General features: G+C 38.8%; 1 protein-coding gene across 1 annotated transcript in view; it reads right to left on the reverse strand.

Moving 5' to 3' along the window:
* The window catches only part of RASEF (RAS and EF-hand domain containing), a 71,607-nt gene that overhangs the window by 28,977 nt on the left and 16,205 nt on the right, over positions 1-26,425 (reverse strand). Inside the window, exons 2-6 of the mRNA XM_019750093.2 lie at positions 12,603-12,749; positions 9,220-9,310; positions 6,979-7,074; positions 4,343-4,420; positions 1,991-2,106 (exon numbers count right to left, since the gene is read on the reverse strand). Of these exons, the coding sequence (XP_019605652.2) occupies positions 1,991-2,106; positions 4,343-4,420; positions 6,979-7,074; positions 9,220-9,310; positions 12,603-12,749 (528 nt within the window). The remainder of the gene's footprint in view (positions 1-1,990; positions 2,107-4,342; positions 4,421-6,978; positions 7,075-9,219; positions 9,311-12,602; positions 12,750-26,425) is intronic.

Genomic DNA, 26,425 nt, shown 5'->3' on the forward strand with positions numbered 1-26,425 from the left:
TGTTCCTACTCGGTTTCTCTGTGCCCTCAGAAGACTCCTCTCCCCCTGGGACTCCACAGACACACCCACACTCTCTGCTTCCTTGTGCAAGCTCTGCTCCCCCTCATCCTTCTCTCAGCACCCACCAGCTGTTCCATCCCCACACCACTGACCTGGCTCTGCTCCTCACTGGGAATGAACCACTGACCTTCTGCCAAGTTCCTCGCCCAAGGCAGTCACATTACCAGTCCCTTCAATGCAGTTTGCTCTCTCACTTCTGACCTTTCTCTGCTCATTCCAATCCTTATACAATCCCAACCGAGCTATTTTCTCCTTTCTTCTGATTCCTTCTTCTCTCCTTGCCTTGACTCTACTTCTGCTCTCCCTCCCTTCCTCGCCCTGAACCATGGGAATCCATAAGGCCAGGCTTTCTTCGTTGGCTATGAACTCACACACACACCAATTCCTCTGATGCTTTTTTAGGAAGCCCTGGCCTCCTCCTCAAAATGTCCACTCTGAACATTAACCACTCACCTCCAGCCCCTATTCTACATCGGCCTCATTTCTAAGCATACAAACCCCCATTACCAGCTTCCCAAACTCTCAGGCTATCCAATTTTGTCCACAATAACCTATCCCTTCACTCTCTTGAGAAGACTAAAAGCTTCTCAATTTTCCATAGGAATTTAAGTTCCTTAGCCAAACATTCAGGGTCCTTACATTGTAGCCTTAAACTAGCTTTAAACTTTTTATTTTTTTAACTTTTACTTTTCTATTCAAAATAGTTTGTTTCTGTCCAGTGGTCTGACCACTGTTTCTCAAACCAGTCTTATCTGTCTCTATGTTCTTGCCCCTGCTTTGGTGACTGCCTCACCTGGAACATCTCTGGACTCTCTTTTCCCATCTGTGAAATGGAGGTAAGGAAAGTCCTTATCTCGTAGGATATTCTCTGGACTGAATGAGTTAATACCAGTAAAATACTAAGGACCAGGCCTGGCAGATGGCAGTGCTACCTGAGTTACTTGCTGATGTTGTCTCTGCTCCCCTTGATCAACATAAACCTACCCATCCTCCCAAGGTCACCTCAAGGGTCTGCTTTTTAGTAAAGTTCTTCACCTCTGAACTAACAGAACAAATTGTATCCCATCACAGGGCAACAACCTGTGGCACTGCTGGCGGTATTGTGCCTCACACTATTCAGCTCTTCTATCTGCTCTGTCGTATTTTAGCTTTTTAGCTTCCTCAACTAAATGTGAAGTTCTCAAGAGCAGAAACCACATCTTTTCTGTTTTATATACTCCACACATATAACTCCTTATTTAGCTCAGGGACATATCTATAGTAAGCACTTAATAAATGTTTTACTGCTTTCCATTACAGGACCTTGATTCTGACTAAAGTTTGCAAACAAACAAAAAAATATATTTTCCCACATATATGTGTATATATACATATACTCGTATATACATTTCATATGCATATACATACACATATACATTTATATGCAACTATGTATTTTATATTTGCACATTTATGCATTTTTACATATCTATCTATATATAAACATGTATGTACACACATGTCTGTGTTATTTCTTATGTTATTAATACCATAATGCAGAACTAAAACAGCAAAAGAAAATTACTTGCCTAAGCTGTCTACTTTTCTCTTTTTTACATAGTAGGGCCAACATTCCTATCTTCAAAGTACTATAATTAGCACGGACACTTGATACTTTAGGTATATTCTTCTGTTCCCAGTTAATTCAAACATTTATTAAGCCCTGCACTGCCCTACCTAGTCAATAATTAAACTAATTAGTCTTTTAAAAAATTCAAAATATAAACCACTCGGAAATCTGACGCTAGAAGTAAAGTATTTAGAAAACAAAGAATATATTAGTAAAGTGAATAAATAAACCTTTATTATTACATAACTGAAGTTCATTCCCGTAGATGGTTACGCAAATAAACATTCCATTCAAACTGAAAAATAACCTGAAGTTTCATACCTTTCACAATTCAGACTCTGATCAGCATAATCACTTTTCAAAGCATCTAATTCACTCTGAAGAAAGGCTATGCTTGTCTGTGCTTCTAAAAGATCTTTCTTAACTTTCTGATTTTCCTAGAGAAAAGGAATGTTGCAGCTCATTAGATTCAAAATTTTTTTCACTTGGGAGAAATGAAGTACAGTATAGTGTATCTTTTCCACACATCACCCTCATCCTTCCCTGATTCTCCAAATCTTGGTATTCAACGAATTATCAATTTAAGGTATTTGAAATTATTGTAAAGTATTAAAGTGTCAAAAATCTAAATACTCAAAACTATTCTTTGTTTTTTTAATACTTGACATTTGATGCCAAACTCCAATACTCAAGAGTTTATCATTATGTATTTTGACATATTATTGGCAAATTAACTGAGACCAAACATTTAAAAATCTGTCTTACTTAACGAGAGCTATGAAACTACTGATAAATATTTTGTAGAGTTAAATTTTGTAGAGATAAATATTTTGTACCTATTACCAGGCAGACTTTTTACAATAATTACCAGGCTACTTTTTACAATAATTACCAGGCTACTTTTTACAATAAATCCCATCACCTAACATTAAGTTTTGCACTTAAAAATAAACCAGTATGGTTAGGAAATATAAAAAAAAAAACTTTTAGAAATTCTAAATGAATTAGAATTTTCTAAGGATTTTTTTAAAGAATTTTTAAATTTTTAATAAATTTTTCTAAAAAAACATTCATTGGAGGCTTTCAGTTCAAGATGGTGGACTGAGCACATGAATGTGTCTTCCTTCCTTTTTGAGACACCATTAATACGAAATGCCGAAAGAAATAAAGCAGGAAAAGTTAAAAGAAGAGGGGCTCATCTGCAGTCTAGTAAGTTAAACATTTCTAGAAAATGGAAACTGGGTGGAAATGTGCTGACAAAGGAAGAAAATAGGGGAAAAGGAGGTCCAGAAGATGTGTGTTGAAGGTTCTGCTGTAAAACAAAGAAGACACAGGTAGGCAGGTAGAAGCCCAGAGAGTGAGAGTAGAGCTGAAAATTGAGATTAAATTTGTATATTAACCCCGTATCTGCTCTTACCCTAGGAAAGAACAGCAGATAGTCAGAGTTGATTTCAAGGGCAATGAGATAGGGCTTGTCTTTTTTAAAAAGGGCTAAATGACACCTATACGGAAAGCTAAAGCTTCTCTGAATATCCACGCCCCAATCATTCTGGTAATTAGGGTCCCCCCGTCTGACAGCCAGCTTCACACACAGAGATCCTAGGAAGACCCTCTTTCAAGGAGGAGGCCTTGAAGTAAACAGATCTATTTACCTAGCTGCACAGGAATCCTATAGCAGCTACCTAAAATGATCAGAAATTCCAAGGTGACATGTGTAGTAAGTTCAAAAAAGTCATTCCAAAAACAAAAGTCATTTCAATAAGAACTGAAATGTTGTGGGCCCCAAAATTAATATTTATTAAGGAGAACAAAAACAAATCCATGCACAGGGAAGAATGGGCACTTGTAAGGTATCAGTGATATCATGAAGATGGCAGAGCTTCTTTTTACAACAAGGAACCAAAAACTCAACCAGGAAATCCAAGAAAAACAAGCCACCCTACAAGAAAGTCATGATCCAAATACAAAGCCAACTAAGATGTGTCAAATGTGGAACTGGTGCATAAAGGGGTTACATTTGACCCTGAGGCTAGGAACCTTCTCTTTTGATTGGCACAAGGATAATGGCTGGAGAGAAAGAAATGTAATTCTAGCTCATGTTAGTTCACTTCTTGGAACTGTAGTGAGAATATTTAGAGTTATAATAAAGGAAATGTTCATTATTGGCTTCCAACTTCTAGAGTCAAACCTAAAAACAAAATAAAGAAAACCTGATAACAAAACATGTAAATGGTATCTGCATTGGCAATAGAAAGACTAAAGATATGGTAAACAGAAGATGGAAAAGGGACAGAAAGAGGAAAGTTGGAGTGAGGGTAGGGCAATAATATCTCAGAATCTTACAAAGCCAGGGATACAGACCAGAGTTGATGTTACAAGAATTCAGAGTTAACTATTGAATGTTTAATGGCCAGGCCATTATTGCTTTGAATAAAAAATAAATATAAGCATTCACAACAGATGAGGTATCATTGAGGGAAAAAGCCTGTATAAATAATACCTTTGGTTGAAGGTATTTCAAAGACTTTCTCCAACTACAGTATTAATTTATCTTTAAACTTTAATTTCTCTTTAAGCTTCTCCTCCTGGAACACTGAAATAACAGCATTATTATGTTTAGGAAATAGTAGTCTAACAGGAAATGTAGTTCTCTAAGTGAAAAGGGATTCTTACCATTGATAAATCGTAGATTTGTTTTTTTAATGCAGCCACATCTTCTTTTTGACTTACGTGTTTTGATTGTTCTTCTAGCTGAAAGAGCAAATAAAAGTTGTACATTTACAAACTTACTTCGACTAATCCAGTAAGTTTAGGAACATCTTTACATATAGAAATGGGAAATCTAGAAGTCTTCAGTTTTCAACATTATACAACTTTGTAAGTCATTAAACTACATATAATCCATAAGGATTTAAAAATTGCTTTAAATAATTTCAACATTTAAAAAAGGGAGTTAATTTTTTAATAAATTTTCTTTGAAACAATTGAAAAGTCCTTTCTGGAAACCAACTGTTAAGCAACCCAATCCTTGCTTTTCAGATACATTGCGTAGGAGTCTAACCTTTATATTTACCTAAAACTTTATCTGCACTTAATACTTTCTATCCTGTATTTATGAATGTCCTACTCTCCTACTGGAGTCTAAGACTTTTAAGAGCAGAGTTAGTGTCAGATTCAACTATGTGCCCAGTGATTTCAGGAAATACTTATTAAATGATTGGAATCAATACAAATTTAAGTATAGTATGAAGCTAGAGACACACGCACAGAAAATTACATGGATACATACATGAGCTTTACTTGCTGGTTGACTCGCTAGTATTTACAGACTAAACTGGCTCAGGAGCATTTATAGCATGAACAACAAAAATGTCTTCCCTAAAAATAGCTGACATCTCGCAAGAAATGTGAGGATTTGTGGGTGTCCATGAATTGCATATTTAGGTGCTGATCAAAATGTACGCCTTATTTCATCAAGCCGAAGTCTAAGTACTTTGACACTGGACTCCCTTCCTTCATCTTGCTGGATAGCATCAACTGAAGGTATTTACACACTATGTCATGGCTGCCACATGTCTGATTGTAACTGAGAAGAGCCATTGATTTTAAGATGCATACCAATTTCAGAGAAGAAAAACTGGGGGCAAAATGAGTTTCTCAGAATCAGTGGCACAAGGAATGGCAATTATTAACAACTTTGCAAATTCTTCTACAGTTCTGACATCCTTTAACACACTCTGACTTTGAATAAGTTATTTAATCTTTCTTGAATTTAGTGTCCTCATCTATAAAAATAGGATATTTATACCTACATTTAAAAAGAAGAAAAAGTTTAAGATTTAGATTTTTTTTTCAATTATGAAAAAGAACTTAATAGACTACAAATCAATAAAATATCAGTTTTTATGGTTAGGCAGGACACCACATTATTAATCACATTTTACAGATGAGAAACTGAAAAATAAGAAAGATGAAGCCAACCACCCCAGGTGTTCAGGCAGAAATCGGCATAGTCTCGTTAAGGACTCAGGTCTCATCACTCCTGACTCTTACTGTTCACTGCCTATTTGGTCTTCATCATATGCTGTATCAGGGCAAGAAACACTGTCATTTCTTGCATAAATTCTCTTAGTCTAAAGATTCGAGAACATGAAAATAAGTGAGGCAGTGACTAGAAGAAGCTGTGACTCTGGCAAGGGATTGGTTCATTCAAATTCTGTAATACAGGCATCATATGTATGATCTAATGACGTTTGGAAATTAGATACAAGGTTGACATTGGTAATAAATTTTCCAAGGCTACTGGAAAGACTTCTTAGTAATTTCAGAGACTCAAATTATAATAATCCTCAAGATAGAGTTAATCATCACTTAATCTTATTGAATATAAACACTAGAAAGAGAAGCAAAGTGATGTGCCAAAATTCACAATGCCACTTTCAGGGATGATTATTTTTTAAGTATTCATTTTAGCCAAGATGTTTCCATTTTTTCATGGAGACAATCCATATGCAAGAAGTTAGTCCAGTACTGTGCATGCGCCAATTAGTCCCAGCATGTAAGAGCCTTTTTAAAGAAAATCTTCCCAACCTCTGCGTCTGTGATGTCAACTTGGTAGACTGAAATTGGTAATGGTGGGAGCATTTAAACCATGGAAATTGGCAAATCCTACCAGTCTCTTCCTTCCCCTCCTCCCCTCTCCAGAGCCAGTTGTTAAACATCTACCAGCACACCACTGAGTGAAATGTACCCTACTCATTAGGAACCAAATAGAGCAAAAGCCAAAATGCATTCAAGCCTTTGCTCACACTTCAACAACTTTCCTTCCACTTCTTGCTGATCAGGGTCGCCTAGATCTGAACTTTCTACATAGAAGAGGAATATTCATTTCATTTACTAAATAGTCACTGGATACATACCATGTATTTACTGTAAGCTAAGGATAGGGATTAAGGGACACATGACCAAGACAAACAGCATCCCTGCTGTCACAGGCAGATAGTCCATTGGACTCATGGGAATTGAGGGCACTTGGTTGGTGACGACTAAGGAAAGAAAACGGGTTTGACAGACACCTGTTCAGGGATCAGAAATATTTATTAGATCTATGCAAAAGAAAGGTGCCTTTGGAAACAGAAAAGGTCATCAGAGACCCCTAAAAAAAAAGTTTTGCCAAGGAGTCCAATTTAATTCTGAAATCTGATTCCATCTGCTGCTTCAATGTGATTCCAAATGTTTTTCATCACTAATGACTCAGACACACTGCTACCCTGAGGCTATTCCTAAAAGTCTAGCTGTCACATACCTACCTTTTTGAGTTTCTTTATCGTCACATGTAGATCTCCTACTTCTGTTTCATATTGACGTCTGAGGTCACTGAGAGCTTCCTCAGCTTTGCGTTTTTCCTAAAAGAAAAAACATTGTTGATTTAAATAGGTTCTTCAAAACCCCATAGGTGAGAAACACTTTGGGTCAAACTAAGGCTGATCCCAAGTCTCCCACAGAGGGAGGGCAAGAAGGGAGGGCAGCAGTAAACCACATGACTGTAGATGCATGGCACTTCTGGAACTAAAACCTACGAAAGTGAAAAAAACTGCAAATCCCACTGCAAACACACATATCACCTGGAGTGGTACCTCGAAGACTATTACCCACATTGTGATAGAGGGTCGTAGCACGTCAGTGAGCTAATCTAATTAATTACTGCTGCAATTAATTGGAAGATGTGGCACAGCCAAGGGCCCCAGTGCTTGCCTGAATCCTATCATATCATCAGGATTGGGAAGGCCTGATGGGTTACCCTTTTTTCCAAGAGCTGACACCTTATCTGAATTCCAGTCATATCATCTGCAAATTTCTATACACAGGAAAAGTCATCCATTAGCCTGGATGTGCTATTCCAGGGAGACTGCACTTAGAAGGGCATGTGGTGGACAACAGGATGAGCTGGCACACTGGTGTCATTCCAGTGCCAAAGCTGCTCAGTTGGCAGTGGCTTGCTGAGGTTTCAGAGACCACATCCATGCAGCAACCGACTGGCCACATATGCCACTGCTATAAAATACAGAAATGATGCTGTGGAGGCCATATATTTTGCACCTCTGTACCAGAGCAAAGGAAACCGAGGACGATTTTATAATTAACAAAATATGAAGTTGTAAGAACTTCATTACCAATAACAAATCTGGGAAGTACTTAGCTGGAAGAAGCAATGAGATTTGATGACAGAATAACATCTGTGCTTGGTAAATGTTTCATGAGTGAATGAGTGCACAGATTAAATAAGTAGAGAAACAAAAGGCAGGAAAAATATGACTACTCTTTCTAGATTACAAAAAATAAAGTGCTAACAGAAGAATGGGAGATCCATCGCACTAAAGCTGGACCATAGACTCTGAATCATTCACTCTGTTGAATGTGACATCCAAATAGTTATTAAACTTGTTATTAAGAGGTAAGACAACAAAGAGACCCAGAGGCATATATGTGGTAAAATAAAGTGAAGAATATGAGAAGACACAAAGCACACAGAACAGTATGTCAACTACAATTTAAAAATAAAATTTTAAAAAGTACACAGAGCAACAGCAAAGAGCAGGACGGCAACAGCCACGGTGCACCCACCACACCTCAGGCACTGCGCTGGGCAGTCACAGAGACCATCAGGCTTAGTCCCCATGAAAGCAGGTAGGTAGGTGGCATTATCCCATTCTAAAGATAGAACAACAAAGACGGAGAGGTCAGGTCATTTCTCCAGCACCACCTAACACAGACAAGGGCAGAGCCAGGAAGAAAACTAAGGTCTATCAAATGCCAACACTCAGGCCCTTCTCACTCTATTTTGCTGCCTCTTGGAGTTAACAGGACAAATGAATAGGAAAAAATGGAATGTTTTTCAAAAAAAATATGGAACCCAACACTTGCTACTCCAAGAAATATGTCTATTTTCTTTTTCCAATAAACATTCATCACCCAAATAGGTTTTATAAGCAAAGAAGATAATTATTTCTCCTATGGAAATCACTGAAGGTAGTGTCCAACTTTCAGCTCTAAGAGTTTTTATAATGATGAATAAAAGTACATATGGAATATACGTTTATTCATAATTTATATTCCATTATAAAACACCAATGTTTCCAGAGAGAATTTTAATTTCACTGTAATCTAGACTTACAGTTGGCAGTAAACATAGGCAGTAAGACAGTGGCATGTGACACTTGAGCCAGGCCTTCTCCCTCAGGCCTCAGCTGCCATGGAATGTCCACAAAGAGGCCCCACACCTGCCAACCTGAGGCCGTGCCCTCTCCCAGATGCTGTCTATCACACACGCTGTTTCTTTACTACACCTGTCACTACCTGAAGTTACCCGCTTTATTTATTTGACTACTTGTTTATTATTGTTCTTGCTCTTTGCCCTCGGAAACCACCACCACTCAGAATGCCCTAATTGAGAGACGCTGTGGAGAGCCTGGACTTGCTGCACCCAAGTGCCCAGTCCATGAAAGACACTCCATGAGGAGTCACTGCATGAAGGAAAACCACACACTCACGTCTTTCCGCGTGTTGTGTTCTGCAGCCTGAATCCTCTGATCCATCTCCTCTTCCAACTCACTCAGCTGCATGGCTGCCTTGTCCTGGGCTCTGAAATTCAAGAGGATGCACACCTTTTCTTAACACTCTTGAACTTGTAACATGAAGAGAAAACTTCGACTCTATTTGATGCCCTTTATATTACAAATGAGGAGAAACACACCACTTAAAATAATAGTCCCTGTTCCTTCCACATAATAAAATGAGATCAGCAATTTGACCATTTGGATATAAAAGGACATTAAAACCAAATATTAAATAAATGGAATAGATTGGATAGAATGGAATTAAACTAGATTGTGGCAAAGAACAGAAAAGATACCAAATCACTGGTAGGCTGTTATAAAAATCCTTTTTGCTGCCATGACTGAGCTACAACCCTGGACAAAAAAACGTCTATGGCAAAGATACAGTTAGATATAATTTTGAAATGACATTCTGTGAAACACACGTTATGTGCTGCAGTTAGAAGGAAAGAAAACAGGGATCGCAACAATTATTACTGACTTTAAGTTCCTTAAAGTTCTAGAATACAGATACAGTTACCCTTCAGAAATTTCTGTTTCTTTTACTAATGTAATCAATATATTACATGTCTATGGAGGCAGAGCATACCGATTTGCCAAAAAAGTTAGAAATGGGAAAATTTCATTGATGAGAGTTTCAAGATAGCTTTATTTAGCAATTGTCTAGTCTGGAGACATCCGTCACTTTACAATGGTTGAGGCTTCAGATTAAGCCTTAAAAAAATTATTTTTGTTCTATCTCAGCTGTATGTCCAATTACCTACATTTCAGACCCATACGTCTTGCCCACTCGACTAGATTATAAGTGACTTGAAAGCAGCCACCATGAGATTTAGAGTCCATTGACTTGGCTCAATAACATGCTGTTAATAACAACTAGACAACAGGACCTAAGTAGACCGCCCTCTTCTAGTGTGATGACTTCCGCTATACCATCCTACCTGCTTTTAACTTATTTACTCCCTCACAACACAATTTGTTCATGCATTTAGTGTAATTGCTAGTAAACTTGCAAACAAGCATTGAGGGGTGGGGTAAGATCCCAAAGTAAAATTTTGAGTGACTTTATTGCTAGTTTCTGCTCCTATTTACTCCCTCCTCCCCTCAGAGCCTGCCCAAAGTCATGTTGACAACATACAGAAAGTCAGCTAGTTGCAGTTTATAAATACTTGCTATTTGAAACCTAGGTTTTGTTTGTTTGTTTAGTGAACTGTGAGACTGTAAATAGCTAAGCCCCATATCCATTTCTCCCTTTGTTATGACCAGTTTTTCAAGCCAGTTCTTCTAGACCCCCAGTCCCAAACATCAGGGTACCTGGGACTCCTCCTAAACGTGTTCCTTCTGCCTTTCTCGCTTCTGAGCAACAATTTTGTTTTTTGGTTGGTTAGTCTGTAACAACACAGTACTCACTGCGGGAGTTCCTAATTCCTAGTAAAATGTCTAGCGTTTTGGGTGTGTCCACTTTAAACCAGTCCAGGGCGCCTACCAGGACACTAGGCGCCCATTCTTCAGGTCCAAGTGCAGAGCGAAAAGACTGAGACCTTCCCCAACCGAAAAATAGAGGAGAGGATGAATGGTCCTTAGCTAGGATGTTAAGAAAATGGTCACAGTCATCATTTCAATGCTTCAGTGAGGTCTCTGGTAGCTGAGTGAGGGGCCTTTACGAGGCCCAGAGCTCAGCACAGAGCCTGACTTTGGATCCCACCCAGAGAGCACAGAAGCCGGGAGAGGAGATGCACCAACACAACTCAACACAATGTAACATAGTCACTCCACAGCCTCAGAGCAACCTAGCTGGTCATAAGAACACAAAGAATGCCATTCTTTTTTTTCCCTTATGGGTTTACATGATATTAATACTATCCATAGTGGTCATGTGCATGTGTGTGTGTATGCCCCACATATCATTGTGTAGGTCTGCATATGTGTACCTGTGTGTGTACATGAGAGTTTGTCTATTTTACCAGATATCCACTGGACTCTCTAAAAATTCAATATGTGTCTCTGGTAGTCACCTCTCAAAGGAGGCCATTCTGGGGCTCTGATCCACACTCCACAATGCTGTACAGAATTTGAAGTTCCGAGAAACACCCTAGTATCCTACTGAAAGCCTACAGCAGGCAAACGTGAGGGAAAAGATTAGAGTCAGAAAGTGAAAATGTTCGTAAGAAACCCCCTATGAGTAGTTCAACTCTTGCATGACTCTGGGACTATAAAAATAGGCCTACTTAGCATCAATGTTTTAAAACATTTTCTCCTCTACATTTTAATTTGCTTTGGTTACTTCAAAGGGTCAACTAGATAGTTTCATCACCATGTTAAGGAAAAGAACAGAGGAGCAACCCTTGCCTGTCCCCCATGGAGACTGGGGCGGGGGGGTGGGGGGGTAGAGGGGACACGGGAGTATGCTATCAAAGGGCCGTTTACAAGTTCTGGGCAGAGACTAGCGAGGTGAGTAGCATGCTGGGATCTGTTGGAGGAACACATGGCAGCAAGAAGCCTCTGTGGGAAAAACCAGGAATTGTGACAAACAAAATGCCCTCTTTCCCAACATATGACAAAGGAGTGTGACCTTTCCAGGAAGCAAAGTGGCTGATATTTGGATTGTAACACATATAATTCTTCTTTCGCACTGGGTTGCTATTAAAATCAGTAGGATATCCTGTATAAGCCAACTATGCCTTACACAAACTGGCTGTGTGACAGTAAGGGCTGAACAGCTTTTAGGCTTTCAGTGCAGGCCGGGAGAGGAGGGCTAGACAAAGGGAAAGATGCACTACTGAGCACCCACCACTTGGTCGGCTCAGTGGGAAGGGCATTCCTTACCCATGATGATATCCATTAAGTCTCAGCCCATGAGGAGATGAATATTTACAGCTTCATTGTACAGATGCAGAAACTGAGACTCAGGGAAATTAAGTAACCTGCCCAAAGTCACATGTCTGTCAGTGACAAGGCCAGGCTTCAAATGGAGCCCTGCTTGCCTCTCTGAATGAAAAGTTTCCCGTATGTGTCAAGTGGCTAGATAGAAGATAACAAATCCCTCTGAAGTGCTCTGTGTGGAATCTTTGGCCTTGAACTTTATGTGATAGGATCACGGTAACCTGCTGCCGGATGGCTGACTGACCCTATGAAGTACTGCCTGACTCAACTTCCCTCATGCTGGCTTTAATTTAGAGAGCTCCAGATGCCTGAGGATCAGGAAGTCTTCCCATGTCACACTGTGATCATGCAGTTCAGTCCATGTGCTCCCCGCCCTGGGGTCAGAGCCAGTGAAAGGACCCCATACACCACTTAGAAAGGAAGGACTTCAATACCTCTTCACTGCAATGGCCAGGCTTTCCGTTTCTGTGCTTTGAAGTTTGATCTCACGGATGAAGTTCTTTATAACATGTTCATATGGCTGAATCAGTCTTGGTTCCACAAGGTTGATATTTTGATACAAGGTACTAACTTGCTCTTTCCTGCAAAATAAATCAATAAAACTAATTGAACCAAGTGAAAAAAAAGCAAATTTTTGGAACACTTTTAGGGAAGAGACATATAAGTAAAGAACTAAGGAAGAAAAAAGCAGCAATAATAGAATGACCTATATGGAGGGAAATAACAGCAGTCAGAGATACTATTGCATTATTCTCACTACATTTTTTTTACAATGGAACAGCAACTTATTGTTTTTCCAGTTTTACTGAAGTATGGCTGACAAATAAAAATTACATATATTTAGGTTGTACAGTGTGATTTTTTTTAAAGGTGTACAATGTGATGATTTCATATTAGAAGATGGACACCTATGAGGGTAATTGAAATGCATTTAAAGGGCTTGATAGGGAAGCATTTTTTGTTGTCACTGCTGAGTGTTTTGTTTTGTTTTCTTTAAAAGAAAGGTGAATAGATTTATAGGAAAAAAAGTTAGGTAACATAAAACCAATTACTTAATTCTATGTTCCACCAATCCTTAATAAAGATATATTTAGAATTTATGACCATAAGAGTAGGTATTCCTATTATTTTAGTCAGTTAAAAACTACTTCACATAAATTCATATTTGTTTATGTATTTGTATGTGACATCCCTCCTACTCGTTATTTAATAACTTTTATTAAAAGACAAATATTTCACAATCATTTCAAAAGAAAAGCTGATAAGACTGGGCAGCTGGCTAACAGTGCCCATGACTCAAGTTTAGGAACCCATGCACTAAGTGGATCTAGTTTGAACTACAAATGATGTGCCTGTAGAACTCAACTGCCAGCAATGCATGGTCTCACGGCGTGGGATGTAATAACCTCACGACTCTCCCACCACATCCGAAGCTCCTCTTGATTGACCGCTGTATTGTCCTCTTTGGACAGCTTACTCCATCAGAATCCTTGAAATCCAACCTTCCTTCTTCTGACCCTAGTGGGGAGCCATACTTGCTAATGGTTAACCCAAGCTGTGACTGTGTTGTGACAGTAACAGCACTTTTTTAAAAAACAAAGAATACTTATATCAGTTGAAAGAAGAAATGCCAGGAATTTAGATAACAGGCACTTATTTGGGCCTGAGATGATAATTTACCATTGTATCGGCATTACAGAATTCTACCAATTCTTAAGTCTAGAACTGTTTGGATAGAAACAATCAGCGGAATGCTAACTGCTTTTACACACTGCATTACTTAAAAATCATCTCCAATACTTGGATAATTCTTACATTCAGTGATCTACTGCTATGATTTTATAGTTACTCCTGGACAATGCAAAAAGTCCTTCAGATTCTCGCCCCTCACATACATTGTTCTTCTCCAGGTGCTTATCCAGTTCTGGTAAAACTTTGAAGCAGGTCATTGCAGGACTCAGGACATCTGAGAGCATTTTACAGCCTCTGTGGTGCCTAATGACACCAGAATGACAGCCAAAGAAGACCACTCAGAAATCTTTAGCACAAAATCCATACCCATCCACTTGATCACAACTCCTGGGCTTCTGCCCTGTTGAAGGCAGCCTGTTCCAATGCTGTGAGGGTACAAGAAAGATTGCAATAATCCCACTCCTCAATAATTAAAAGGCTGTGCATACAATCATCTCCCAGTTGGGACATGTGACACAGCTAGATATAAGATTTATTATTGTAATAAAAATAGTTCTATTTAGAGAGTATTCACTATGTACTAGGTATTATGCTAAGCAATGTATTTCCACAGTATCTTTGAATACTTACAACAACCCTATAAAGTACTTTCACAAACCCATTCTGCAGATCAGACAGAGCTAAGTGCCCATCATGGGCTGAATCGCATCCTCCCAAAATTCATATGCTGAAGTCCTAACCTCAGTACCTCAGAATGTGACTGTATTTGGACAGGTCATTAGAAAGGGCCCTGATCCAATATGACTAGTATCCTTATACAAAGAGGGAATTCAAACACAAACATGCACAGAGGAAAACCATGTGAAGACACAGGGAGAAGGAGGCCATCTACAAGCCAAGGAGAGAGGTCTCAGAAGAAACCAACCCAACCAACACCTTGATCTCAGATTTTAAGCCTCTAGAAATGTGAGAAAATACATTTCTGTTGATACAACAGAAGCCACCCAGTCTGGTATTTGTTACCAGAAATACCTAGGCAACCGTAACAAACAATGAAAGTGCCCAAGGTCACATAGTGACTGGGTGACAGAGTTGGGATCCAGACTCAGTCTGATGCTGGAGACCACGTGGTCAACCATTACATTATACTGCTTCCCAATGGTGTTAAGTATCTGAACCTTGGCAGAAGAAACGGGATTCAAAATCAGTCCAACAGAACTACGAAGCATTGCAAAACGTGAGGTATATATTAACCTGTAAGCTTATTTAAGCACAGTCCCAAGGTGTGTCCATGTAGCTATAAAATCCCCCAGGTTGGCTGTTATAAGTAAACTATTCAACCTGTGCATAGGCAAATTATGATTCAAAAGAGCTGCTCAAGTGAAATATTATAAATAAACCTACAGAAGCAAGTCACTTATTTGATGATATAAGACACAGACAGCTGCCATCATCCCTCCCCTCAGACCTGAGTACAAATACTAGTGGCAATAGTGAGCCATATTTATTACTGTGTTTCCCCGAAAATAAGACCTACCCAGATAATCAGCTCTAATGCATCTTTTGGAGCAAAAATTAATATAAGACCCAGTCTTATTTTGTTATAATATAATTAACTTTTGTTCCAAAAGATGCATTAGAGCTGATTGTCTGTTTAGGTCTTATTTTCGGGGAAACACGGTAAAGAGCAGTAAAATAAAATCTCTACTCTTAGATTGTCCCACGTAACTTCAGTCACAGCAGGATCATTAACTTCTTTGCCTTTTGTCATTTACTGACCACCAGAAGGCTACAAAGCATAAAAACCTTCTCATTAATAGGAACCTGCCTGTCATGGGTGTACATTAAGACACTGCCCTTCTTTATTGGACAACTGCACAGCAATAAAATGTTCAGAAGTAGATATCTCAGTAGATTCCCTGACTCCCTGAAAATTTCTAAACTAAGAAAGAAACATAATTATAAATTCTCTTGGTTCCTCTGGCATTATACAGAATGTCGGAAATAGTTGACAGTGAAGTTTACAAACAGATTAATTACAGAAAACGTACACCACTAGTAGAAAATATGTACATGGCTAACTGTTGTGCCAGAGACTACCTGGATACTCATCTATCCTGCTTCTTACAACAGGGCACATAAGGAGAACTGACTTCCCAGAACCCCCAGCAGGTAGACTGGAGCCATGTGACTAGTTCTGACCAATGGAATGAGAGCAGAAAGGGTGCATTTGCCACTTCCAGGCTTGGCCCTTACAATCCTTTGTAAGAGTTTTAGTTCATATTCATTCTCATTCATTCATTCATTTTCTCTCCCTCTCTCCCCATCCCCTTCCCTTGTCTCTCTCTCCCCTCTCCTTCTCTGCTTCCCTTTCTCTCTTCCTCATCTTCAGAGCTGAAGTAAAGAACTCCAGTATGGCAAAACCAAGAGCTGGCATGTACTTGAATGCCTGAATCACGACACTGAGGGAAACTGCTTGGGACAGCTGCCTGGCTACATCGATCTGTCTGACACTTGAGAAGAAAATAAGTTTGGACTTTATAAAGCCAGTGAGGTTTGGAAGTTCTGTTATAGTCAGCTTGAGCTTAGAGAGTTGGCATTATAGTTTCCTGATTTGTTTTCTTTCATTCTCTTCCAGATTAAATTACTTCCATGAGAGCTTCATAGGAACTAAGTAATAAGACTTCTTTGACCAGGTTAAGTCTTTCCCACCACCACCACCCCTCTTTAAAGGGAACAAAAGACTATTCTGAAAGAAACATTCATATACTGAAACAGACATTTATTAAGCACCTGACATATGCAGTCCCGGCAGTGATTCGGCATTTACATGTATTAATTACTTAATCCTCATGACACCCCTATGAAGAAGTTATCACTAGTATCCTATTCACCGTGGAGAAAACTGATAGAGACAGTAAGTGCCATCAGGCAACAGAGCCAGGATTCTAACTTAGCCCACCTGACTCCAGAGCCCCGCTCTCTAGGGAGGAACTAGCTCTTCAGGTCAAAAGAAAGTGCTTAACTGGTTTTCAGGGGTGCCAAGCGCATGGCTCCATTTAAGAAAGTTTGATGTACCAAGATTTTTGTAAAAACTACTTTGGCGGAGGATATGAACTATTGCTACAAAACCAGTACACATAACAAAGGGGCTCATTTAAAGAATGAAGCACACCTATGACTAAGATGAGATAATCTTATGAAACTTGGTTTACCTACAGCTATTTGGGGAAAGCACTATCGTAGATAGTGAGGCACACCCCTGCCCCCACCCCACCCCATCTGCCTGTGTGTTTCACTTAGTTTGTATCTGTGGAACTAGAGAACCATCTGGATTATGTGACAGACTGCAACATAAGGCACCTGGCAATTTTCACACCTGGTGGAATAAACAAAACAAAAACAAAAAACACATTATCATAGCAAGAGATAATACCTAGTCTCTCAGTGTAAGATGAAATGCTGTGCCCTGTACAGGCAACTAAACCCCTGTAGATTCTTCAGCGCAGCAGACGTGGTGCCAAGAGAATCTTTTATTCCACTCCTGAGAGTGGGGTAGTCACAGTCTTCCTCCGTGTCCTAGCTCCTGACATCAAAGGTTAAACAAGCAGAGACCGCACAACGCTGCCAGCACAGCTGTTTTCTTCTGGGCCTGACCCAGTGTGGCACATGAGAGTGCTGAGAAGGGCGCCCAGTAGTGAGAAGGCTTGAGGCACTTTTAATGTAAGTTCAGTGCCTCACCTAAGGCAATTGCAGCTGGAGTCACAAATGCCATGTCGACCTGTTTACAGGCGTGCTTGGCAAATAGCAGGTAAAGATTAAGGGTCAAGTCATATGCTGTAGTCAGCCAAGACACAAAACAGTCTCTGCTTCCATGCGGAGAGAGACACTAACACTTAAAATAATCTAATTTATGTCTAAAGAAAAGGGATCAAATGAAACACATTCAGAGAAAAATATACCCATGAATTACCAACCAATTTTACATGTGTGAATTCTGAGCCTGCTCACCTTCCTGTTTGATAAATGACAAGAATGTTTTTATGAAAGATTGCCGTAATGGCTAATTACTGATTTAAAAAAATCACACCTTAAAATTTAAACTGATCCCTGGGAAACAAGCATTTTACATTGCAAGTAGTGCCACTGAAGCAGAAGGGATATTATATGAACTTAGAAGAAACACGGGTATGTAAAGATTTTTAAAAGTCCCACATTTTCATTAGACTAACATTTTACTTAGAAGAGCACATATATTGGTAATGTATGTAGTAAGGCCAGTGTTCAGAATGTCTGAACACATCTGGTCTGGGAAAGAGGCAACAGCAGACAACACTACTCGACACTAAGGAAAAGGGTGACCCAGGAAGGTTGTTAGGAAAATTGTCCCTTAGATTCCAAGTCTTGCTGATTTAAGCATTAAGATGGGAGGCTCTTATTTATTCAAAATATAAGTTATATAGATCTAAAACCCAAAACAGTTTTCTGAGAACAAAAGCAAACAGTATTAAATGCCAACGTCTACATCATTCTACATTAGGGACGGCCATAAGAAAATTGACACTATGAGCTTAATATCTGAGCATGTGAAATTAAACATCCATGCCATCCAAGGGACACCATGTCAGAGTCTGGAAATAAAATGCTAAGAAACTAAGCTCCTTCCCTCATGAGGCTCACGATGAAGATTGTATACAAGATTCTCTGACAGCACAGAGAAGGTGAGCATGGACGTTTCCATGTCACGTAGGCAGAAAGCAGGAAGCGGGAGAGGGCTGACCTGTCCCAGGCACGGATAACCATAGGCTGAGGGCTTTGGGGCGGGAGAGGAGCCAGCAGTTTCTGAAACTGGAAGAAGCTGGTGAGGCTGGGGAGCTCAGGGGAGGGGAGGGAACAGCAGCAACAGATGTGGATGTGGCAGGAAAAGTTAGCAGGAGTCAAATGACTGCACAGAGCCTAAAAGCACAGCAAAGACACAGGAGAGGGCAGTTATTTGAGGGCAAGAAGTCACTAGAAAGTTTAAAGAAAGAGATGACACGATCAAGTGTGCATCATAATTATCCCCATTTTCAGGAGTTTTCACTAACTTCTACCTCCCTCTGTTATAGAATGTGTAAAATTGTAGACAATTAAAAATCTGGTAGTATAGACAAACCAATCAGTGGAACAGGATACAGAGCCTAGCAATAGACCCACATAAATACAGTCAATTAATCTTTGACAAGGGAGCAAAGGTGGATACAGTGGAGCAAGGACAGTCTTTTCAACAATTGGGGCTAGAACAACCTGCAAAGGAAAGAATATAGACACAGACATTACAGACCTTACACCATTCACAAAAATGAACTCAAAATGATCACAAACCTAAATATAAAGTACAAAACTATAAAACTCCTAGGATATAACATAGGAGAAAACCTAGATGACCTTGAGTATGGTGATGACTTTTTAGGTATACCACAAAAGGTACGATCCATGAAACATATACTTAAGTGGACTCATCAAAATAAAAAACTGCTCTGCAAAAGACCATGTCAAGAGAATGATAAGACAAGCCACAGCCGGGGAGAAAATATTTGCAAAGACACATCTGATAAAGGACTGTTATCCAAAATATACAAATACTTAAAACTCAGCAATAAGTAAACAAGCAGCCAATTTAAAAATGGATCAAAGACTTTTACAGATACTTAACACACACACAAAAAATACACAAATGACAAACAAGCATATAAAAAAATGCTTGATCATGTCATCAGGGAAACGCAAATTAAAACAACAATGAGATTATCACTATACTCACACATCTGTTAACATAGCCAAAACCTGCAACACTGACACCACCAAATGCTGGTAAGGATGTGGAGCATAGGAACTCTCATTCATTAGTGGTGGGAATGCACAATGGTACAGCCAGCTGGGAAGAGTGTAGCAGTTTCTTAGAAATCTACAGATGCTCTTACCATATCATACCATCCAGCAATTGTGCTCTTGGGCGTTTACTCACAGGAGTTGAAAACTTATGTCCACACAAAAACTACACAGAGATGTTTTTTGTTTTTTGTTTTAATTTTTATTGGGTAGCAGTGTGTTTTTTCCAGGACCCATCAGCTCCTATTCAAGTCGTTGTCCTTCAATCTAGTGGTGGAGGGCACAACTCAGCTCTAAATTCAATCTAGTTGTGGGGGGGCGGGGGGGGCGGTGTGCAGCCCACCATCCCATGCAGGAATTGAACCAACAACCTTGTTGTTAAGAACCTGCACTCTAACCAACTGAGCTAACCAGCCACCCCACAGAGATGTTTATAGAAGCTTTATTCATAATTGCCACAACTTGGAAGCAATTAAAATATCTTTCAGCAAGTGAATGGATACAATGTGGTACATCCAGACAAGGAAATATTATTCAGCACTAATAAGAAATAAGATACTGTGCCATGAAAAGACATGGAGGAAACTTAAATGCATATAATAACTTAGTGAAAGAAACCAATCGGAAAAGGATATACTATATGATTCCAACTAGATGACATTCTGGAAAAGGCAAACCTTGAAGACAGTAAAAAGAACAGGTTGATAGGGATTGTAGGGGATAGGAATGAACAGGCGGAGCACAGAGGATTTTTAGGGCAGAGAAAATATTCTGTATGATACTATGATGGGTACATGTCATTATGCATTTGTCCAAACCCATAGAATGTACAACACCAAGAATGAACCCTAATGTAAAATAAGGAATTTAGGTGATTATGATGTGTGAATATAGGTTCATCAATTGTAACAAATGTTGGGGGGCACTGATAATGGGGAAGCCATCCATGTGTGGGGGCAGGGTTATGTGGGCAATGTCTGTACCTTCCTCTTAATTTTGCTGCGTACCTAAAACTGCTATAAAAAAATAAAGACTTTTTTTAAAAATCTGATAGTTTATTTCTTTTGGGGGTAAGAATAATGACTGTATTCCTACTAAGGTGACACCAGTTGATCTTTCCAGACGCCCTTAACAAACCATACTATCATTTAGCTAGTAAGTGGAATGACTTACCTTGTCCCCCACAGAAGCTAAGTAAAAATTACTGATTTCAAAACGTACTTTTATTACATCGTACACACACTTCCAGAATAAACCCCAACGAACTGGAAAATAAACTCAAACAGCTGAATCCATCTATGCTGCTAGACCAGGACGGCATTAGTTCTCTTTCTGATGTTCAAGTCTTTCCAGACCGGATGTGTCTGCAAACTACCGCCTTGAGCGAGCCCATCAGACAGGAAGTGATTCCAGTCTGCATTCTCACAATAGATCTCGCTCTTCATTAACTCAGTTACAGAATGCTTATCTGGCTCTGCCTTCTAGAGAAAACAAGCAATGGTCTCTTGAACGTGGTCCTGCCATCCCACAGGCTGCTGCTGCTCCTTCAAAGGATGATCTAGTCCAAGTATTCAACCACCAGCGCCTCATGCGGGGCCCTCTGCCCAAATACTCATCCTGCAGATAAAATTCCTTCCAGATTGACATCACCCTGAAAAATACTAAGTACTTACTTGGATAACATTCCCCCAAAAGGTTTAAAATGAAAACTCCCTGGAAAATGGGTATGTTAGCTAGATTTATTCAAAGACTAGAAAACATTCCAAGTTGCAAATTGCTTCCTATTTAAAATCACTGACATTTAGTTACTGGGAGTTTGCTAATGGAGAGAGGAAGACAGAAACAGCAAGAGACACTGTGCTAAAGGTTTGGGGACGGCACACTCAACACAGGTGAGGGCTTCCTCAGTCGTGAATGACTCGTGCGCAGGACAAGTGTAAAAGGCCTGGCTAACTGCAAATGCTTCCTCACCACATCCTAGCTTTGTGACTCAGGGCAAAACCCTTAACCTCTTGAGCTTCAGTTTCCTCAGTCACAACGTGAGTGGAGTAATGGAACCCACCACATAAGGCTGTGAGGATTAACGCCTACTGAATGAAGCACATACAAGGCATACTGACGGTAATCGATAAATGTCATCCACTGTTAACGATCTGTGACTCTTCTACCCAAGGGCGTTAGAAATAGGTGTTTATCTCTCTGCTTCTATTTGTGTGTTGGGAAAGGGCTAGGAGGAAACAAGCCATGTGGTGTGGAAGGCCCATGGACAGAAACGTTGGCTTATGGGTACCAGTGCAGGGGAACGTGAAAATGGAGAATTGGGTCATGCCTTAGGGCAGTCTACAAAGCTTCTAGCCCAAGAATCAGTAAACCTTTTCTGTAAGGCACCAGATGGAAAATATTAATGATCTCTGTTGCAACTATTCGACTCTGCCATTGTAGCATGAAAGCAGACACAGATAATACATAAACTAATGAGCTTGGCTGTACTACTGCAAAGCTATATTCACACAAACACGCTGAGGGCCAAATGGGCCTTACTTTGATCCCTATTAAAGTCTATTAACATAGCTCCTGAGCATAGGAATGGGGATGGGGCGAGCCAGACCTAACCCTTCCATACCCAGGAAAAGGCCTTATTCACACACATCCTGCCCCTAAAGTCTACACCAATTTTTTTCATATATAGCTATCACATTATCAATGTGCTATACATGTGAGAATCTGTACGTGTGAGGATACACACCTATTTCCTTGAGAGTACTTATGCACATTCACTCTCGCAATATTTCCTTTCCATCCACTTACTTTGCATCAAGTTAATGTAGGCATAATATAATAATGTTAGTGCAAATAGGTGTATTAGTCATTTTTTCACTGAAAATCTCCTTCTAATTTGGCAAGAAAGATAGGAGTTGGGGGAAAAATAGAGTGGCATATAGTTTCTATGCAAAATTTTCCTTCAGATGACATCTGTCACCTTGCCAGGATTGCTGATAACAATCTCACTTTATGCTTATTATTGTCCTGCATCCGTCCAGAAATTTAGCATTCATCCAGAAATTTCTTTTTTAATCAAATAGTTACATTAACAGTAACTTATTAAACTGTGTACTAACTATGCATTAAAGTTACTAACAGTTGCATTAAAATAAGCCAGGGTGAGCTGGTGGATCAGAAGTTCCACCTAGTAATGTGTAGACATCTGTGCAATGAAAAGACTTCTCATTAATATGTGGTTAAATCAGAAGACAATCAGTGATAAACCCATCTCTCCTCCTGACCTTCAATCAATGATAAACCCATCTCTCTTTTCCTGACCCTTTCTAGACACGATGTAACTAAGACTTTCCTTTCAGGAACAGGAAACAGAATAGTCACTGATAAAACAAATTAAGCTCCGTCCGACAAGAAAAGCAGGAGACAGGTAACTCCTTCAGGTCTCAGGTAGTGGTAGAGAAAGAATGGAGTCAGCTGCTTAATGGCCACCTGGAGAATCAGCAGTTCTGCTACTACCTGCAAGATTTGCAATGTTGCCAGGTAGCTGTCTGGCTAAATTAATGAGAAATTAGGAAATTATAGGGACAATGTACATGAAATAGGTACGGAAAACAGAAGTTGGACAGTCCTGCCACAGAGCAATGGAGTGAGCAACTGAAATGTTACTCATATTGTCATTGAACCATTTTTAGTATGGTTTAAAGTGTATGCACTTTTGCAATAAAATAAACCCCTTTAGCAGTGATGCATCAAAAAAACAAAGGTGCATGTGTAACAAAAAGTTAAGTACCAAATTTCCTTTCCTCAAGAAGGATTGTTATAAATGTGTCAAAACTTGCTCGAAATGTCTCAGCCAAGAGGAGCCTAAGGAGACATGACAACTAAATGGAATGTGTTCTCCTGGATGGGGCACTAGAACCAAAAAAAAAAAAAAAAAAAAAAAGACATCAGGGGAAAACTGAGGAATAAAGTCTGCACTTCAGTTAACAGCAACCTATCAATATCAGTTCATCAATTCTAACTAATATACTACACCCACGCAAGATGTTAATAATGGGAGAAAGTGGTGCAGGTTCTATGAGAACTCTCTGCACTATCTTTACAATTTTTTTGTTAATCTAAAAGCATTCCAAAAAATAAGTTTATTAAAAAAAAATGTTGGTCAACATTTATCTTTCCCTCTAGTGGACTAGAGTGGTATTAACATGAAAACCAGGAGACACAAATCTCCTGAAGGCGCATCAGCATACATGTCTCTTAGGAAAACTATGTTCAGAGTCTACAGTTTCACTCATGGAGCTGCAGAAGATTCATTTATACACCATCTGTGAAGCACGACTTTTCCCTTAAATGACTGTTCTTCTGAATTGATTCTGTGCATTTTTTATTGCAAATTTTCTTGTACAAATGCAAATAGTGAGGCGATAGCTGTTACTGTTGTATCCATTAGCAGAAAAAGAACTCTGCAAAGGTAAGTGAGGCTAATTTTATATCAGTCTGATCAGAGGTTTCAAAAAGAAAATCAGTTGGGTTAAGTCTAATAACGGTTTGATTTTTTTTCATCCACTGCGTGAAATCAAAGTAAAGCTTTTGGAACGTCATTCTGTTGACTGTAAAACATCAACAAAAATAAGAGTAATATATTGTGGTAAAAATTATATTTTTACTAACTTAAATCTGTGAAGTAGAAATGCACCTAGAATTGGTGGTGATGCTTATAATTGTATCCAAATAGGTTCTGATATTCTACCAATTGAAATAGAAGCTGTAGCTGTCAAAATTTCAAACATATTTATACACGTAGTTACAGTATCTAAACATTTTTGTGGTGGTTACTTTCTCTCATTGCAGTCTATCATCATTCAGGTTTTGGAAATGTTTGAACCCTGAAGAACTACTTAGCCAATCATCCTATGCTTTTTGTAACTAGTCCTCTAAGTTTTTCATTACATTTTGTTCAAAACTGTTGGAAAACTTATCAAACAATGAGAACTATAAAAACTACCGTCTCCTTCTGAAGATGTTAGCAGTTTGGAATTAATTTAAAACTAAGCCTGAAAACAGGAAGGCACTCACTGATGAACTAAACAGATTAAATGGTGAGAGCTCAAATGTTGTACAAATTTAATTCCAAAATTCTGTAATCATGATTTGGAATATGGGAAAATATTTTGATGGACTTCCTATTTTTACTTGATTCAATTTATATTCTGTACCAGAATAGAATAAAATTGAAAAGGCTTACAGTTTTGAAGCATATAATTAAGGGAAAACATTCGAGTCATAAATGGAGGCAACTTATTTGGCAAGTCTTGTAAAAGTTAAGAAACTTGGCAAAGGAAGTACTTTGAAGGGAAGCAAAAACACAGAACTTGTGACAATCATGGGCTAAAATATGTACATATGTCAATATTTACACAAGTCAATACTAAAAAAATAGAATTGAGAATGTCCTCCATTTATCAGAATTTGCTCTAAGCTTATCACAGAATTTGCTCTTGAAGTGCTTGCTCTTCAGCACTTCGTACAGAGAATGTTTTCTTAATTAAAAACATTATGACCTACAGATAAGAGAGTCAATTGTTGCTGATGTCAACAATTTCAAATTTAATAATCATAAAATGTAACTCTAAAGATGATTACAAGCAATTTTATGGGGGGGAAAAGAACAAGACCACATTGAAAAAAGATACCTTCTTCAGAAAAGTATTCGAGACAGAGATGAATAAGTAACTGATTAAAACACTTGAATATTTTCCACAACTAATTAGTCTGCTCATACAATTTTTTGACATTCACATAATTGATATAAAAATTTCTTTGCATTATTTACAGTGGCCAAGACATGGAAACAACTGAATTAAATTTATTAATTAAATTTATTGGGGTGACAATGGTTAGTAAATTACATAGGTTTCAAGTGTATAATTCTGTAATACATCATCTATGTATCACATTGTGTGCTCACCACCCAGAGTCAGTTCTCCTTCCATCACCATATATTTGGCCCTGAAGTGTCTTTTGATAGATGACTGGATAAAGAAAATGTGGTACATATATACAATGGAATATTACTCAGCCATAAGAAAAGATGAAATACTGCCATTTGCAACAACATGCTTGGATCTTGAGATTATCATACTAAGAGAAATAAATTAGAAAAAGTCGAGAACCATATAATTTCACTCATATGTGGGATATAAAACTGAAAGCAACAAATGAACAAGACAAACAAATAAGCAAAAACAAATAGACAGACAATAGTTCAGTGATTACCAGAGGGTAAAGCAGGAGGGGGAGAGGGAGAAGGTAATAAGGGTCAAATACATGGTGATGGGAGGGGATTTGACTTTGGGTGGTGAACACACAATGCAATATATAGATGATGTATATAGAAGCATACACTTGAAACCTATATAATTATATGTCATCCCAATAAATTTCATTAAAAATTGTCTTTGCTTAAATGTATATAAAATGTTTATATATTTTAGATATAACTTTAGTTTTGAAAAATTTTTAGTAGAACTACAGTTGACCCTTGAACAACACGGATTTGAACTGTGCAGGTCTACTTATATGCGGATTTTTTCCAATAAATACCTGTACTGTTTTTGATCCATGGTTGGGAGTCTATGGATATGAAGGGCCAACTGTATGCATTGCTCTACACCATTTTATATAGGGGGCTTGA

The sequence above is a fragment of the Rhinolophus sinicus genome, linkage group LG04 (genome assembly GCF_036562045.2).
Source record: "Rhinolophus sinicus isolate RSC01 linkage group LG04, ASM3656204v1, whole genome shotgun sequence".
Lineage (NCBI taxonomy): Eukaryota > Metazoa > Chordata > Mammalia > Chiroptera > Rhinolophidae > Rhinolophus > Rhinolophus sinicus.